Genomic DNA, 14,879 nt, shown 5'->3' on the forward strand with positions numbered 1-14,879 from the left:
AACTACATTTAAATTACATGAAAGTCTGAGGGTATTTTTCTTTGTCTTCATCTCGCATCGTCTCAAAATAGGGCGACTTGCTGAGGGAGACGGCAGGAGGTTCAGTGTTACCAGAACAGACTCCCAGATCGGCCTTCAGGAGTGTCAGCTCATGTTTGGGAACGTCAACTCGAGTTATGTTGCTTTCATAAGTCATATGGAGGAAGAGATCGTTTAAAGACCAATTCCTCCTCCCCCAAGTCTCTCGGCTGGTCACTTGGACTGAAAAACATGAAACAAATGTTTGACTTCTCAATTAACAGTTCGAGAATATAGCAGTTAAATACAATCCCCTAATTATGAACCACCTTTAAGTTCATCATACAAATAAATGCATTCATTCAATCATTCAAGTTTATCCTTCAACTTTTGTCAAATAAAAATGTTGGTTGTGAGCTACAAATATCCTTCAGTAAGAAAATTAGCAAGCTAATCCTGATCTCCATCTTGAAGAAGCCCAGAAGCTTTATTGGTGTTGCACTGACCTCTGGTGGTTGGGCGGGGTACTTCGGCTTTATATGAAGGAACTTCAAGTTTGATTGTGATGAAGACAGAGAAGCATGATGGTACCTTAAATTCTTTTACTTAAATTAAAAAAAGAAAAAATGTACATCACATTATCTTTTACAATAGACATGTCTTTTTAAAAACTCTCTGGTTTCCTTACATTTGAATTATTTTGTATACAAATTCCTCTTAGAGAAAAAAAAAAAAAAAAGATCAAAAATAAGGAGCCTGTGTCAAATTACTCTCCATAAAAACCTGCAGTTTCTTCCACAGCTGACATACTGTATGTTGTGATTGTATCATAATAAAGTCTTTAGTCAGATGTGAGCTGTTTTACAGCTTTGACAGAATTCAGTTTTGATTTCTCCTAAACGACGCAGGAGCCCTGGAGATGTTCCACAGTTTATACTCTGTGAGAATCACTTTGATAATGAAACGCTTTGTCTGAGAGCCAACACTTCGATAATACTAACACACAGTTAACAACATACTTCATGAAAGAGAGGACACCAGAAGAAAGGGAAGAGATGACATTTCTGGTTTTGGAAATGGTGCAAATCGACAGTCCAACACGACCGCCTCTGCTTTTCATTTTAACGTGTGATTGTGATGCTTCTGGCAGCTTCATCTACACCTGAACGTTAACTTTAGCATGACGTCGGAAGCTTAAAATACTGATTTTGTTGCTGCTATGGTTGATTCTTGCGTACTGGCGAGCAGAGGGGGTCATGAAAGGTAAGTACTGATGAGCCCATGTAAGTGGAGACCAAAAGAAACACAATAACATAAAAGCATTTCAGAACAGCAAATAAATGGACAATAACTCCAAAATGAAAGGAATTCAAACTGGGTGAACGAAAGTAGAAACATCAAACCATTTTCAATGTAAACATGAGCATAGGCAGAGCATGGCAGACAAAAACAAACGATTTGGCAAAAACAACGACAAAAAAAGAATGTTCCACTTTCAGACATGGGTAATACTCCATGGGACAGCCTGAACTTTCCCAGAACGTCAAGATTACCAGAACCAACTAAAAACATTCTTAGAGCCATCATAGAACTTCATGGGTTCTACTGATACACGATTACAATGAGGGATTGGTGCAAAAGTCAGTGACACAATGTAATGGGCTTGATTTTCTGGATTCAGATTATCTATCAGTTTTGTACCTTGATTTGTTGTAAATCTGTGCCATGTCAACAAAAAACAACAAAAAAAACTCAATTACTTCACCTGGAGCTTTATAACAAACCTACTAGTGCTTCCCAAGAATATACTAGGTACTTTTTTGAGGCTTTTACCACAACTCAAACAGAACTTTTCTGGTTTGCGGAACATTTTCTGAGAGCAAAAATGTTTGTGAGAGCACTGCTTCATTCCTGCTCAGGAGCTCCACCTGGTGGTGCATCACTGGTAAAAGTGATTTGATTGCTGAGAAAAAAAAAAAAAAAGTAGAAAAAGGGGCCAAGTTCTGGGAAATTAACCTTCAGTTCCAGGAAAGTGGAGGCTCTATTCCATACTGCTACCAAAACATGATGCATTCCTTGCTATAAATGTGTACGACTTTGTAATGATCCACAAGTTCTCGGCGCGAACAGATTCCAAAAGATAAATGAAAAGCTTTAAAACAATAATCTCGCACTAAAAACAGGCTGAGCTGGTCTGCTGCATTTCAAGCAACTTCATATCCAGCTTGGTTGATCCAGACTGAGAACAGGAGGAGTTAGGATTTAAGAGAAACCCAGACATTTCCAGTGTTGAGGGCAGTTCTGAAGGGCAGTTCAGCTAAATCCTCCGTTTCCCTGGAGGATCGTAGATTCAGACCAACATCAAGGTTGTTGTTCTTTTTTTTCTTTCTTTTTTTAAAGAAAAAAAGATCAGAAACAGAGGAAATGTCAAGGCTTCCCCCTTTAACAGTGTTAAGGACATACATGAAGGTTAAATGGTGTGCTGCTGGAGAGTGTAAAAGGAGCTACTCTATTACATCTGTACATCAGTCGCACTAAAACGTCAGTCTTTCACTGCATTCTTCTCACAAAAAAAAAAAAAAACCAGAAAGTGTCTTATGTGGTTTGGCATTACATTTCTACATAGCAAGCCATTCGACAAGAGAAAAGACCAGCTTTAGTCCTGTGAATTTCAAAATAAAGTGACACTGAAGATGCTTCAGTCGACTACTGCTTGAAAACAGAGATTATCTGGAAGCAAGCAGACACAGTGCCTAAGAAAAGTATTCCACCTAAACTGACCAGCCATGAAAGGAGAGCATTCATAATGGGAGGCTGGACAACCATTCATGTGTCTTCCATTCTTGGACCTGATTAAACCAGTCGGATTGAACTAAAATGGACTGAACTTATATAGCGCTTTTCCAGTCATTTTGACCACTCAAAGCGCTTTACACTAGAGTCACATTCACCCATTCACACTCAGAAAGGCGCACACATTCATACACCGATACGCAGACCGGTAGGCAATTTGGGGTTAAGTGCCTTGCCCAGAGGCACATCGACATGTGGCAGGAGGAAGCTGGAATCGAACCTACAACCTTTCGATTGCAAGATGACTGCTCTGCCAAACTGCCACAGTCTAAACTAGTTATTTAGTCGAAGAGAAATAGAAAAGACCAGCATTTGGAAGACGCGACTCAGAAAATGTGCAAAATAAATGAATGGGGGAAGGAGAGGGATAAATGAAAAGATCCCACAGGTCAGAAAATATTATTCCTTCCACCTAACAACACGGTATTTGGTGGTAAAACTTTGCTAAAATGTGTCAAATGAAAAAGTTAAGAGGTTATGGATACATTTCTGAGGCACTGTACATCTTGTTATTGTAGAATGATGTTTCTTGTTATAATTGACCTAATTTCGAGTGCGATAAATCAGAATTTTTTTTTGTACATTTCTCTACGCAAGCTGATATTTATTTCCAGCTGATAAATAATCTGAGGGTTAAATTATAATTTTAATTCCACATTTTATTCATGGGACTTCAGAGGCTGCTTTTGTTGAACAAATGAACGCGTCCAACACACATCCCAACCAGTTCAGTTAGGATTTCTGGTAAAGTGCAGCAAATATACCAGCTGTTTAAAAAACAAAAATAGATTTCTTCCACACAGCTTGTGAGGAATCTGCGATTTCAAACCGCCTCGTATCTAAATGGCAGTCAGCGTTGTGCTCTCGTCTCGGATACAATCGGCAGCTCGGACCACAGCTAGCGTCCAAACAAAGAAAACAAAGGCTGTTTGTTAAGAAAATAAACAAAAAAGACTTCCAAAGGATAAGGCGGCAGAAAAAGAGTTCACGACACAGTTCACTTCTGCACACTTACAAAAAACACGGAAGCAGAGGCTGAGACGTTTCGTCAGTTCGTAAGCCGGACGGCGGGGGCGAAACGCGTTCAACACCCGAAGACGGCGATGTAAACTAACAGAAAGGCTCTGGTGTCAGTTGCAGGCTGACGTCTTCACAGCTAATAAAACGCAGAAGAAAACAGAAAAGGTCGGACATGTTCACACCTCTGGTTCTGTTGAGTTTAGCCAAGAGGCACCGGTTTGACATGAATACTTTGATATACAGCAAGAACTTCTGCATCCGGCAGTTTAAAGTAGGTTCTGTTATCTGCTAGACAGAGCTTCCTATTGTAGCAGATGGCGCCCCGTTGACTGGGAGTGGTGGAGAAAAAAAATAAAATAAACAACTGACGCACAATAACACGCACAACCACACATGCAACACCAGAACCAAGAAAGCCAGAAAAAGTCAGTTGGAAGAGGAGATCCAGCTCCTCCATCAGCCCTCTGCCGATTGGTTAAAACTACTCCTCTGTTAGCGCCCCCTTCAGGATGAGCAGTGTCCGCTCGGTGCCTCCAACAAGAAGCTTGCGCCCGTCCAGAGAGCCGGAGGAGTTTGAGGGAAATCGGAAGCTCCCCAACATCAACCAGGAGTGGAAGTGAGGAAGGACCTAAAGCTCTGTGCTGGCCGGTGGTTTGGAGGTGGTCACAATCTTCATGTACTGGGTGAAGATGGTCTCGAACGCCTCGTCTCTGTGGATCATGGCGCCAAACACCAGCGGCTGCAGAAGACACACGCTAAACTGAATCGGGTTTATTGGGGAAACACGAAGACTTCTGTTTGCAAGAAGTGATCTGACCGTATTAAAAACAACTATTATTACATGTGGTCGCCAAAGTTCTTTATACCATAAAACCATCATGCAGTCAACAATTATGAAACAAGCAATACATATTCCAGACAAACATCAAGCAAATATACATCAAATCTATTGATTAATGTTCCTGTTGTGAAACAACATCAAGTCTGAACAGGTGGAGTTTTAGCCATGATTTAAAGGAACTCTGTTTTGCAGTTTTTTGCAGGTTTTTTCCAGATTAAAGGAGAATAGAAACTGAATGCTGCTTCTCCAAGTTTGGTTCTGGTTATAAGGATGCAGAACAGGCTAGACAACCAGTTTTTAAGTTGATCAGAGATTTATAAACCAACTGTGGCAGTAACCAAGCAACTGAAGATAAATGCATTGATTAGTTTTTCTAGACTTTGCTGAAGCATTAGTCCTTTAATCCTGGAAATATTCAGGTGACAAAAGTTTAACTTTGTAATTGTCTTTATGTGTCTCTGAAGGTTCAGGTCTGACTCCTTCATTTCTTCTCAGATTTCTTCCAAGCCTTGCTGGACATTGAGATAAGCCTGTAGTCTTATTCCACCTTGCAGGTTTCTTGTCTAATCTTAGAGAGTCACCGCCATGCCACAGGCATCCATAGATCTGATAACATCCAGTTTCGAGCTTTTTGAGGTTTTGGATCAGCTGTGGCTTATTTGCTGGAATTCAGACATAGAACTCTTCTGGGTTTACTTTGGAAACCAAATTTTGCTGCAGGTGTTTTGCAGTCAGTCCAAAGTGCTGGGGCCACCTGGCCTCCTTAGGAACCTGGCAGCTGCCACTGATTGCTTTCAACTTCGGTCCAAGTGGCACAACTCTGGAAACCTTTGAAATCTATCCCATGTTTTTGTAACTTTTAGATACAATGCAACCAATTCTTCTCTGAATGCTTGGAACAAAGCCCTTAATTTGATACCACATTCTTGCTCAAGCTTACAGCCGGCGCAATAATTGAAAAGTTTAAAAACGGCTGGCATGGAAAAGGTTGGATGAAGAGCTAAGTTTGTTTTTCCCCTCCACACAAAGGGAAGGGAGGCCAGGAGGTAAAAACTGCCTCACAAGCTCAATGTTCGAGAACTGCAGCAAACAATGTCCACGTCTTCCTAGCAACCATGAAACACCTTTCACACATCCAGCCAGGAGCTGAAGAGTGATTCCAGGAACAAGTGTGCTGCATCCTAGCAACACAAGCATATCATATTTGCTAAAAACCAATGAGAACTAAAATTACAGGAAATGAAACTGACATTTTTACTAACGTGTTCTGTTATAGTGTATGTCTGACGAGCTTGTTAGCTTCTACAATTGCAAGAATAATGTAGTTTCTGAAAATAAAAAGCTCACAGTGATATTTTTCAACAAGTGAGGATATTATAACTGATTACAACGCCCCTTTAAAGAATTTGAGCTAAGGCTTCAAGTATAGTGGATCTTGCTAATGCGTGAAAATGGCATCAAAATCCTCAAAATACAACAATCTGCTAGTCTGTGCCAGCAAATCTAAAGCTCAAAAAAATTGTATATTTGACAACAATTTTACAATCAACCTTCAAACGCTCACATCAACACCAAAATACATAAAAGAATCTGCTGCTGTTGTATCAGCCTTCCAGAACACAGCATGCAGAAGCAGCATTCAGTTGTTAGTATGCTCCATAAATCTGGAACAAATTTCCAGAAAAGTGTAAAAAGTGTAAAACTGCCAGAAGACCAAGTTCCTTTACATCCAGACTAAAACCTCGTCTGCTTAGAGGTTCCTTTGATTAGTAATAAGTCAAACACTGATCAACATATTTGATGTGTATTTGCTTGATGATGGCGTTTGACAAAATGTAATGTTTGTTTCATAATTCTTAACTGTGTGACGCTTGTATGATGTAAAGCACTTTGAAGTGTCTTGTTGCCGAAATGTTCTATACAAATAAACTTGACCTGTATGGCTAAATTTCAAGCAGTTACACTTGGCCATGGAGTATGAGACCAGACGCCATCACAACAGTGTGTTTACGGTCTCTTAAGAAAGCGAAGCGCTCACCTTCTGAGTGGAGGGAGTGGCTATAGAGATGCCCATGCCGCTTCCAGGCAGGACTGACAGCACTTTGTACTAAACGGGGATAAAATTAAATGGTATTAATTTAGGAAATTCATTAAAGTCAAACAACGTGGATCATAGAAAGTGTTTATATTCTGGGATACATTTTCTGGCCTACAGGAAGGTGGAAAAGGGAGAATACCTTCTGGATGTCAGTGATGTCCACCAGCTTGATCACTTTGTTCTTCTTGGAGGAGCTGGATTTGGAGCTGGAACTCTCAAAGCAAAGATAACTGACAGACAAAAAGGGAGGGAGGGAGTAATGGCGGTCAAAACGGTTCTTTTTAACTTCTTCATTGGTCAGTTCCTCCACATGAGTGACAAGGGTTAAGCTTACTTCTCTGTGACATAAAGAACTCCATTCCTGATGTAGTCCGTGGGCATCTTCCTATCTCTGTTTATCAGACAACACCTCCAGCCGTTCTCGCACACTAAGACAGAAAAAAGAAATACCTCAGATTCAATTTGTAGCCTTTGACGACCTCAGTTGAGAGTTTCCAGTGGTTGTAGTAAGCTTCCGCACCCGCCAGAGGGCGCTCTGTTTCCGGCAGGTTGAAGATCTCGTGGAAGGGACCCTTTTTGGTGCTGTGGGAGCGACCCGCGTCGTCTTCTCTGCTCATGCCGCTGGGGACTGTGGCGAGGCTGCTCCGAGACACCACCGGCTGAACCTGGTGGAGGCAGGCGGGGATGAGGAGAGGTAGGAAGAAACGGCAGGAAGAACAAACGAAAAAGATACCCAGAGAAAGGATGACAAAAATGAGATGGTCAACAATAGCAACACATGAAAAAAGAAAAAGAAACAAACAATGAGGGGGGAAGACAAAGAGGTGAAGAGAAGTGGAAAGGGGGGGTAAAAGAGGGAGAAACAGGTTACGTGACTGATAGATCCTCCATAAATCATCTTTGGCTGTTAGTACTGAACAATGCGCAGCTCTGCATGTGCACTTCATTGCGTCAGGCTCAGGTGTAACGTGCAAAGCAGAGAGGGAGGCTGCCATTCAATCAGCCTCTGTATGAGCACAAACCAAAATGACACTGGTTAGTCAGCGGCGCCTTCCTCCAGCCCTCGCACAACTCAAACCTTTTCACATTTTCTCACGTTCTAAATGTATTTAATTGGTTTTCATTATGTAATTGACCAACACAATGTAGTGCATAATTGGAAAGTGGAAGGAAAATGAAACATAGCTTCCCCAAATCTGACACAAACGATAATGTCAAAAGTGAGAGAAGCGTTAGATAAAGATATAGTTAGGAGTTCTTTCATTTCCCATTCTTTGCAGATGGGGAGCAATAGGTTTCAAGCCTTATCGCACATTTTTAATTGGACTTTGACTAGGCCAGCTTAACTAATGAATATGATTTGATCTAAACTGTTGCATTAGTCGTTCTACCGCAATGTTTACAGCCCTGAGAGTCTTTGGTCTGGTTAAATAAAATTTGTTTAGAGCCACTAATGCTATCAGTGTCATTCTTTACATACAACTGAATGAAAACAGCATTTTTTTTCAAAAAAATCAACCTTCATTCTAAAACTTATTTTCATTCTTTCGCAGTGTGACTGGTTTTCCTCTAGAACTGATCTTTATTCAACTTCATCCATCTTTTGAATTATGGGAATTGGCATGAAGAACAAAAGCAAACGCACCCGACACTTCTTAGATTTTTAAAATATGAGTGTTATTTTCCATCCACAATGATGCCGTACATAGATGAGGTGAATAAATGTGAAAAGGCTCAAGTTATGTGTATACTTTTGCAAGGCACCACGTGTAATAATGCCAACCTTCACACTAAAAATGAATCCTGAGTGCTTTATAGTTCCAGCTGCTCGACATACTGCCACATAAAACTACCAGCATTTATAATTCTGGGTTTATTAGTGTTTAAGGTAAAAAAAAAAAAAAAAAAAAAAAGGGGGGGGGGGCTTTATGATGTAAAATAATAATATAAATGACACAAAAACTGTTCTATGTGCATCTTGACTACTTGATAACTACTTTTTATTGAGCATCTTGCCAGTGGATCAGAAATGTCAGAAATGTTGGTGGTTCATGGAGAACCAGGTCATCCAGAAATAAAAGCCGGCGCAAATACGACTTTTATTGTTAACTTAATTTCTCAAATATCTTCTGACATTTTTAATCCATTCCATTCACAGTCACTGTCGGGTGGGATCCCGAGGTGTCACGCATCACACACACACGCATCACACACACACGCACACACACCCACCCACACACTTTGAGGTGAGCTCATGGCACACCCATAGGCACAGAGGGGTGAGGTGGGGGGAACCAGAGGTTGGGGGTGGGAGGGATAGAGGGGGAGGACACACACCAGAGCACCCTACCTTCTCAATGCAGGACAGCTGAGAGAGAGAAACAACAGAATATACCTGAGACCGAAGCCACGCATGCTCACACACCTTTACGTAACCACACAGACAGAACAGGAAGTGAGAGTGGGGGTTGTGATGATTTATTAAGAGCGCTGATATTTGGAGGCTTTTTGATCTTCGTTTGTTTTTCACTCCTCTACTTAGTGGTGGGGGGTGTGGAGGTGTTCACAGCTTTGAAGTCTAACCTGTTTAAGAAAGGTCTGGGAGGGGGGAAAAAAAATACAATAAGAGGGGCGTTTAGGCCCACTTACCCGCCGGGACACAGTGGCGTTGGTCCGCTCTTTGAGCTGGGGGTCTGTGGGGAGGCTGTTCCACACGATGTACGGCGTGTCGTACTTATCCCGAAGCTTCGGACAGCTCTTAAACAGGAAGTCTATGATGAAGAACTTGATACCGGCATACACTCCTGTGGAGAGGAGACATGGAAATGGACAAAGGTCAACGCTCCAAGTTATCCAATCAGTTTGTTGTCATTTCAATTAATTAAGAAATGCAAAAACTTAGAAATTATACTAGATTTCACTTCAAATTGAATTAATTTCTAATTTTCTTTTTAAAAGAAATTACAAATGACGTGGCTTTCAATTCAGTCGTTTCTCCTGTTGTATGACAGAGTATTAGACTGGCTGAAGTTCCAACATGATTTTCCATCAAAAAGTTTACAATTTTTTCTTCACTAAAATGTCAAGAATTCTGTTCTTTTTTAGCCAATCCTCAATATATTTCTGCAAGTATCTGGCTTCAAACACTGAACCTGTGGAGATGAAGGATTGAGGTAACTAGTCAGTTTTGTCCCGAACTTTCCAAAACCATTTACAAACAGATCAGATAAGCAATCAGCTGCCACTCACATGCAGGGCAGAGGGAGGTTACACAGCTACCTTATGAATGCATTTGTTTGTGTGCAATGAATGAAGAAAGAATAGGTCTATTTTTCGGCAATATTTAGATTGTCAGCTGGATGAAAGATAAATAAAAAAAGGGGAAGTGTGTGCGTGTGTGTCTCACCCATCATGAAACCCATCAGCTTGTATGGGAGGATGCAGGAGAAGATGAAAGCAACCCACAGGCAGATGTAGAGCTTCCTGGTGCTATCTGGCTGCACCCACATAAACAGACTGCAACACACACAGGAAAGAGATACACACAGAGTAAGTTGGACTTTCTCGGCATGCGGGGCAGGATGTGGTTTCAGGTGAGAGACTCACTTCTTTATCTTCTCCAGAATGTCGGCCATCTTACCGAAGATGTTCTGTGGAGAGAAAACACCAAAAACCATCAAATTTTTCCTGTTTTTTTTTTTTTCCTTTTTTTTACTTTTAAGACAGATTTTTAAAGAAAGGGCATCCTACCTGAGCTTTTTGTGCAACATCGAGTACAAGCTGAAACTTTTCAGATACAGTTAGGTCTTCCTTTGGGGGCTCCTGTAAAATATGAAGTTAAATTAGTAAATTAAACTAAAGTGCATTGTCTTCTGATCCAGAAGTCTTCGCAGTTCTCCTACCATGGGTTCAGACACTTCGGGCACAATGCTCCACTGAATCCTCCATCCTCTGACAGAAACAACAAAACATTCATGCAATTTAATCTAAAAATTTCAGTAATACCAAACAACACCCGTCTTGTTTATTAACATTTGATCTGCTTTAATGCAAGAAAAATAATAAAAAAGCACCTGGCGATGAGGTAATTCAAAGACAGGCGCAGGATGGCCAGGAAGAGGAACATGGGAATGGCCCAACCATGCCAAGCAGCATTCATGTAGATCTGAGGGAGAGAAAGAAACATTTACTTATCAGCAGCTAAACGGCCACGTTTGGTACGATCTTCAAACTAAAACTGAAAACTTGATGAGCACAGAAAACAACTATCGGCTTTATTTGGTTCCTTCAACAAGACAAATCAGCACAAAGTAGTGCGCAATTGTGGAAGGAAACCCCTGAATGAAATAAAAAACAAAAAAACAAATTCAGAAGTTACTTAATCACTAAAAGGAGACTTCTTTATCTCTATTTGATAAATTTATTTATGTGTTTTCCATCCTGAAATCCAACAAAATAAATAAAAATGCTGATACTGAAGGTTTTAACTTGATAAAACAAGGGAAAGCCTCGAAGGCTTTGAATGCTTTTGCAAGGCCACAGAACAAGTGGCTAAAGACGATTTGGCACAAGCTCTGGACATCAATGAAGATCTAATTAGACCACAGCAGTCTTTGGCAGAGTCACTAAAACCTATAAACAGAAGTCACTGCCACTCATTTCGGCTTTCCCTCATGAGCCGACGCTAACTGGGATCCTAAAAACCAAGCTGTCATGTAGAGGTTTTGTGTGGAGCGTTCACTCACAATGAAGGCAATAGCTGAGGTGTAGACAGAGTGCCAGTTAGATAAGGCGGAGAGGTTCCTTAAGAAGTTAGTGACAGGTCTGGCTCCTCGTTCTGAAAAGGTAAACAAACAAACAAAAAAGACGTAAAACATAGGTTAGAATTATTTCATACAAGTTTATATAATATAGTGTTTTGTGGCGATATTACATCACCATCTCTGTTTTTGGTTTGTGTGGGTGTTGTTTTTGCACTCACTGAGTCGCCTCATGTTTTCTGTCAACCTGAAAGGAGAAAAAGGAAATAAACAGGTTTAGGAAACTGCACAAAAAAAGAAAATTAAAATTTAAAAAGTAGGAGGTCACACTGTGCTGTAAGCCTTCATAAGCCTATGACTCACACTCCCTTCATAGAGGTGGAGAAATAAATCCTCCAACTTCCTACGTGCAAAATAAAAGCTGATCTAAAGACGGCGCCTAGATACAATGACAACAGTACCAAATATTTTAAATATGAACTCAGTTCAACAAGTTTTAACCATAAAATCTGAAAGCTGCAGCCTGTTGTCTCTCTCTTCACTCAGCAGAGGTTCTGCTTTGGAGGAAACCCGGCCCACCTTTTAGCACTTAGCGGCTCCTCCGTCTCGACAGTGCTCTCCTCTGGCTGGAAGCGAAAGTCTTCGATGTAAACCCCGAACCGCTCGTAGAGCCACTTCTGCAGCCGCGAACTCCACACCTCCTTCTGCTGTTTCTCCGCTAAACACAGAAGGAAGCACAGCAGACAGGTCAGAGGTGGAACTGTGAAAACACACTGAGGTTGGTGTCTGTAGAGAAAGTGCTAATTAGGAGTTAGGGCTGGGCGAGATCTAATTTTTTTGGTTTCTGAAGATCAGATTTTCTTTTATGTCCCCTTGAAAATCTGGATTTTGAGGTAGCAATTCCAACACAAAAAAAAAATGGCACAAGCTTTTTTCTCCTTAAACTATGATTTTAAGAAGTTATTCTTGTAAGATTGCATCTTTATTCTGCTAATTTTAGGACTATATCCTCATAATTAAAACGGATTTTATATATATATATAAATATATAAATAAGTTCTTCTGCAAACACCGTTTCCTCCTCACAGAAAAAAATGTATCAAAATTCTCCATTGGATCTGGCATGAAAAAAAAAAAACATTGGAGGTTTTATTTTTAAGCTGCATCGCTCAGTCCTATAAGGACTCAAACTTTGTTTAATTGAATAGCAAAAACAATAAATTGTAGTAAATGGTTTATTTAAAAAAGGCATACATGAAAAAATAACAGGATACTGTCTGACAGAAAAGTCTACCCATGATTACCTAGCAACAGCTAGCTTCAAGATTGGAGCAAACTGGTAAAACAAAAACCAAGCCAAGCAGGGAGAAAGGAGAAAACATTTTCCTTACACAGAGAAACTCCTACCGTTTTGGCCTTTGGCAGCATCCACATGCAGCTCTTTCAGAAACGACACCGTTAACCGTCATCAGAACAAAAGCTGCCACTACAGCGAGCCGATTGGTCTAAACCTCTGTGCTTTTGCTGAAAACCCTCTAACGCTCTTTTACAAACTACCAAAAGCAAAGGAACACAACACTGTTCAACAAGACAATACCACCAATATTATTATTACAATTTAAAGTTTTGATTAAGGCAAATGAGCAAGATGGTAAACATTAATGTGTGCTCACTTTGTTTGTCTGGCCTGAATATGCACCACAAGAGGCAGTGTTAGTCTGAGAAGACGAAGGAACTCATTCTATCAAAGTTTGACTTCCAGTGACTTCTGTGTATGTGTGTGTGAGATAGTGTGTGTGGCTGGCTTTAAGAGAAAGGAAGATGCCAGAGTGCAGTCAGTGGGGAGGGAGGCTGGAGCTAATTTAAAAAAATAGGTTATGATTGTGGATCACTTCATGTAGGTCAGATGAGTCTGAGTCTTACCTTGAGTTGAGGCTGAGGTGTGTGAAGGAGTGTTTGCAGAAGAAGAAATGACTGAAACTATGATTGCCGTTAACATTTTTTAGCGAGTTAAAATTGGTAAATGCACTTAAACTGCAAGTGTGTGTTATAGCTGCCACTCACAGCCTCCAAACTTTTTCAGCTCACTTTGTTTCAGCAGCTCCATCCTGAAACCTGAAGCCCCGCCTCCATCTTTTTGATTTACTTTTTCCAAGCCCACCTCTCCCATTCGTTTCATGTCTGTGCCCATCCCGCCCCCTCTGACCCTTACTCTGGGACGTACCCGTGCCATTGTTGGAGGGCGACTGCTGTTTTCGGGGCGGCTGCGGTGGCGAGTCCTCCAATCTGAAGGTGGAGAACGAGAAAAAGAGACAGAAAGCACAAATGATTTGTGACATCACAAACGCTGGCGTCGCACGAGAAAGGTCTCGGAAACAACAGCTGCCATGACGGATGCAGGCGGATTGATTGGAAGCAATTTTAGACACAATCAGTCCAAGTTGAGACAACAGGCTAACAGCAGGTACTCGACAAAATAATCAATGCTAAAAAATAAATAAATACAAAATTGGAACCCGCTGCAAAATCAATATGATACATTCGTCTTGAAATTTCATCTATAAATACAGACTCAGCTGTCATAATTCCTCAAAGCAGATGAAAAATATGACATGAATATGAGCAGCAGCTAAAATACAAGAAATTGTCAAATGAATGAAGCATTCCTTATGTAGACACACTGAGAAATCAATCTTCTAATTCCTGCCTGAGCCAACTGGTAATCTTTATAATCTGATTTTTCAATCATTAAACTATAAAGTGTTACCATGCCAGTTCTGGTAAGAAGCATCTAAATGTTCCACTGTGAATGTTTCTGGACATCCAGACACAGAAGGAGCGTTCAGCTTCTATGCACCATAAATCTGGAACATAACAGCTGAAACTGAGTTCCTTTAATCAAAGCTGTTTAGAATTGCTTTTGAACCATAATAGGTGAAACACTGACTGACATATTTGATGCGTATTGATGATTTGGATGATGGCACTCATCAAAATGTAATGTTTGCTTCTGGTTTCTCATTTGTTGACTATATGTAGTCTTTTATGACTTTGTACTTTTGTGTTTTATGATGTAAGGCACTTTGAGCTGCCTTCTTGATTAAATGTGCTGTGCAAATAAACTTGATCGATTGATTCACCTTTGCTACTATCGTACATAATGACAATAGGAGCAGAGGATAAAACATTTCTAATGTATTAATTGTGATGCTTCAAGAGAAATCTAAATCAAAATTGGACTCTGATCGCTTCATCTCCAAGATAAAAATTAAATAAGGTTAAGGACAAT

General features: G+C 40.5%; 1 protein-coding gene across 3 annotated transcripts in view; it reads right to left on the bottom strand.

Moving 5' to 3' along the window:
* Positions 1-606: 606 nt before the first annotated feature.
* gramd4a (GRAM domain containing 4a) overlaps positions 607-14,879 on the bottom strand; it is a 40,469-nt gene continuing 26,196 nt past the window's right edge. For 2 of the 3 annotated variants that reach the window (XM_055055602.1, XM_055055604.1), the window contains 16 exons: positions 13,815-13,876; positions 12,170-12,308; positions 11,812-11,837; positions 11,576-11,667; positions 10,904-10,995; positions 10,733-10,781; positions 10,581-10,652; positions 10,437-10,480; positions 10,237-10,346; positions 9,480-9,634; positions 9,181-9,198; positions 7,351-7,495; positions 7,165-7,258; positions 6,970-7,060; positions 6,771-6,839; positions 607-4,630 (listed from right to left, as the gene is read on the bottom strand). In XM_055055602.1, coding sequence (XP_054911577.1) covers positions 4,520-4,630; positions 6,771-6,839; positions 6,970-7,060; positions 7,165-7,258; positions 7,351-7,495; positions 9,181-9,198; positions 9,480-9,634; positions 10,237-10,346; positions 10,437-10,480; positions 10,581-10,652; positions 10,733-10,781; positions 10,904-10,995; positions 11,576-11,667; positions 11,812-11,837; positions 12,170-12,308; positions 13,815-13,876 — 1,369 coding nt within the window. In that variant the 3' untranslated portion in view covers positions 607-4,519. The remainder of the gene's footprint in view (positions 4,631-6,770; positions 6,840-6,969; positions 7,061-7,164; positions 7,259-7,350; positions 7,496-9,180; positions 9,199-9,479; positions 9,635-10,236; positions 10,347-10,436; positions 10,481-10,580; positions 10,653-10,732; positions 10,782-10,903; positions 10,996-11,575; positions 11,668-11,811; positions 11,838-12,169; positions 12,309-13,814; positions 13,877-14,879) is intronic. The other variant, XM_055055603.1, reaches the window with a different exon arrangement.

Source organism: Poeciliopsis prolifica, unplaced genomic scaffold (assembly GCF_027474105.1).
Source record: "Poeciliopsis prolifica strain line A6 unplaced genomic scaffold, Auburn_PproV2 SCAFFOLD042, whole genome shotgun sequence".
In the NCBI taxonomy this organism is placed as follows: Eukaryota; Metazoa; Chordata; class Actinopteri; order Cyprinodontiformes; family Poeciliidae; genus Poeciliopsis; species Poeciliopsis prolifica.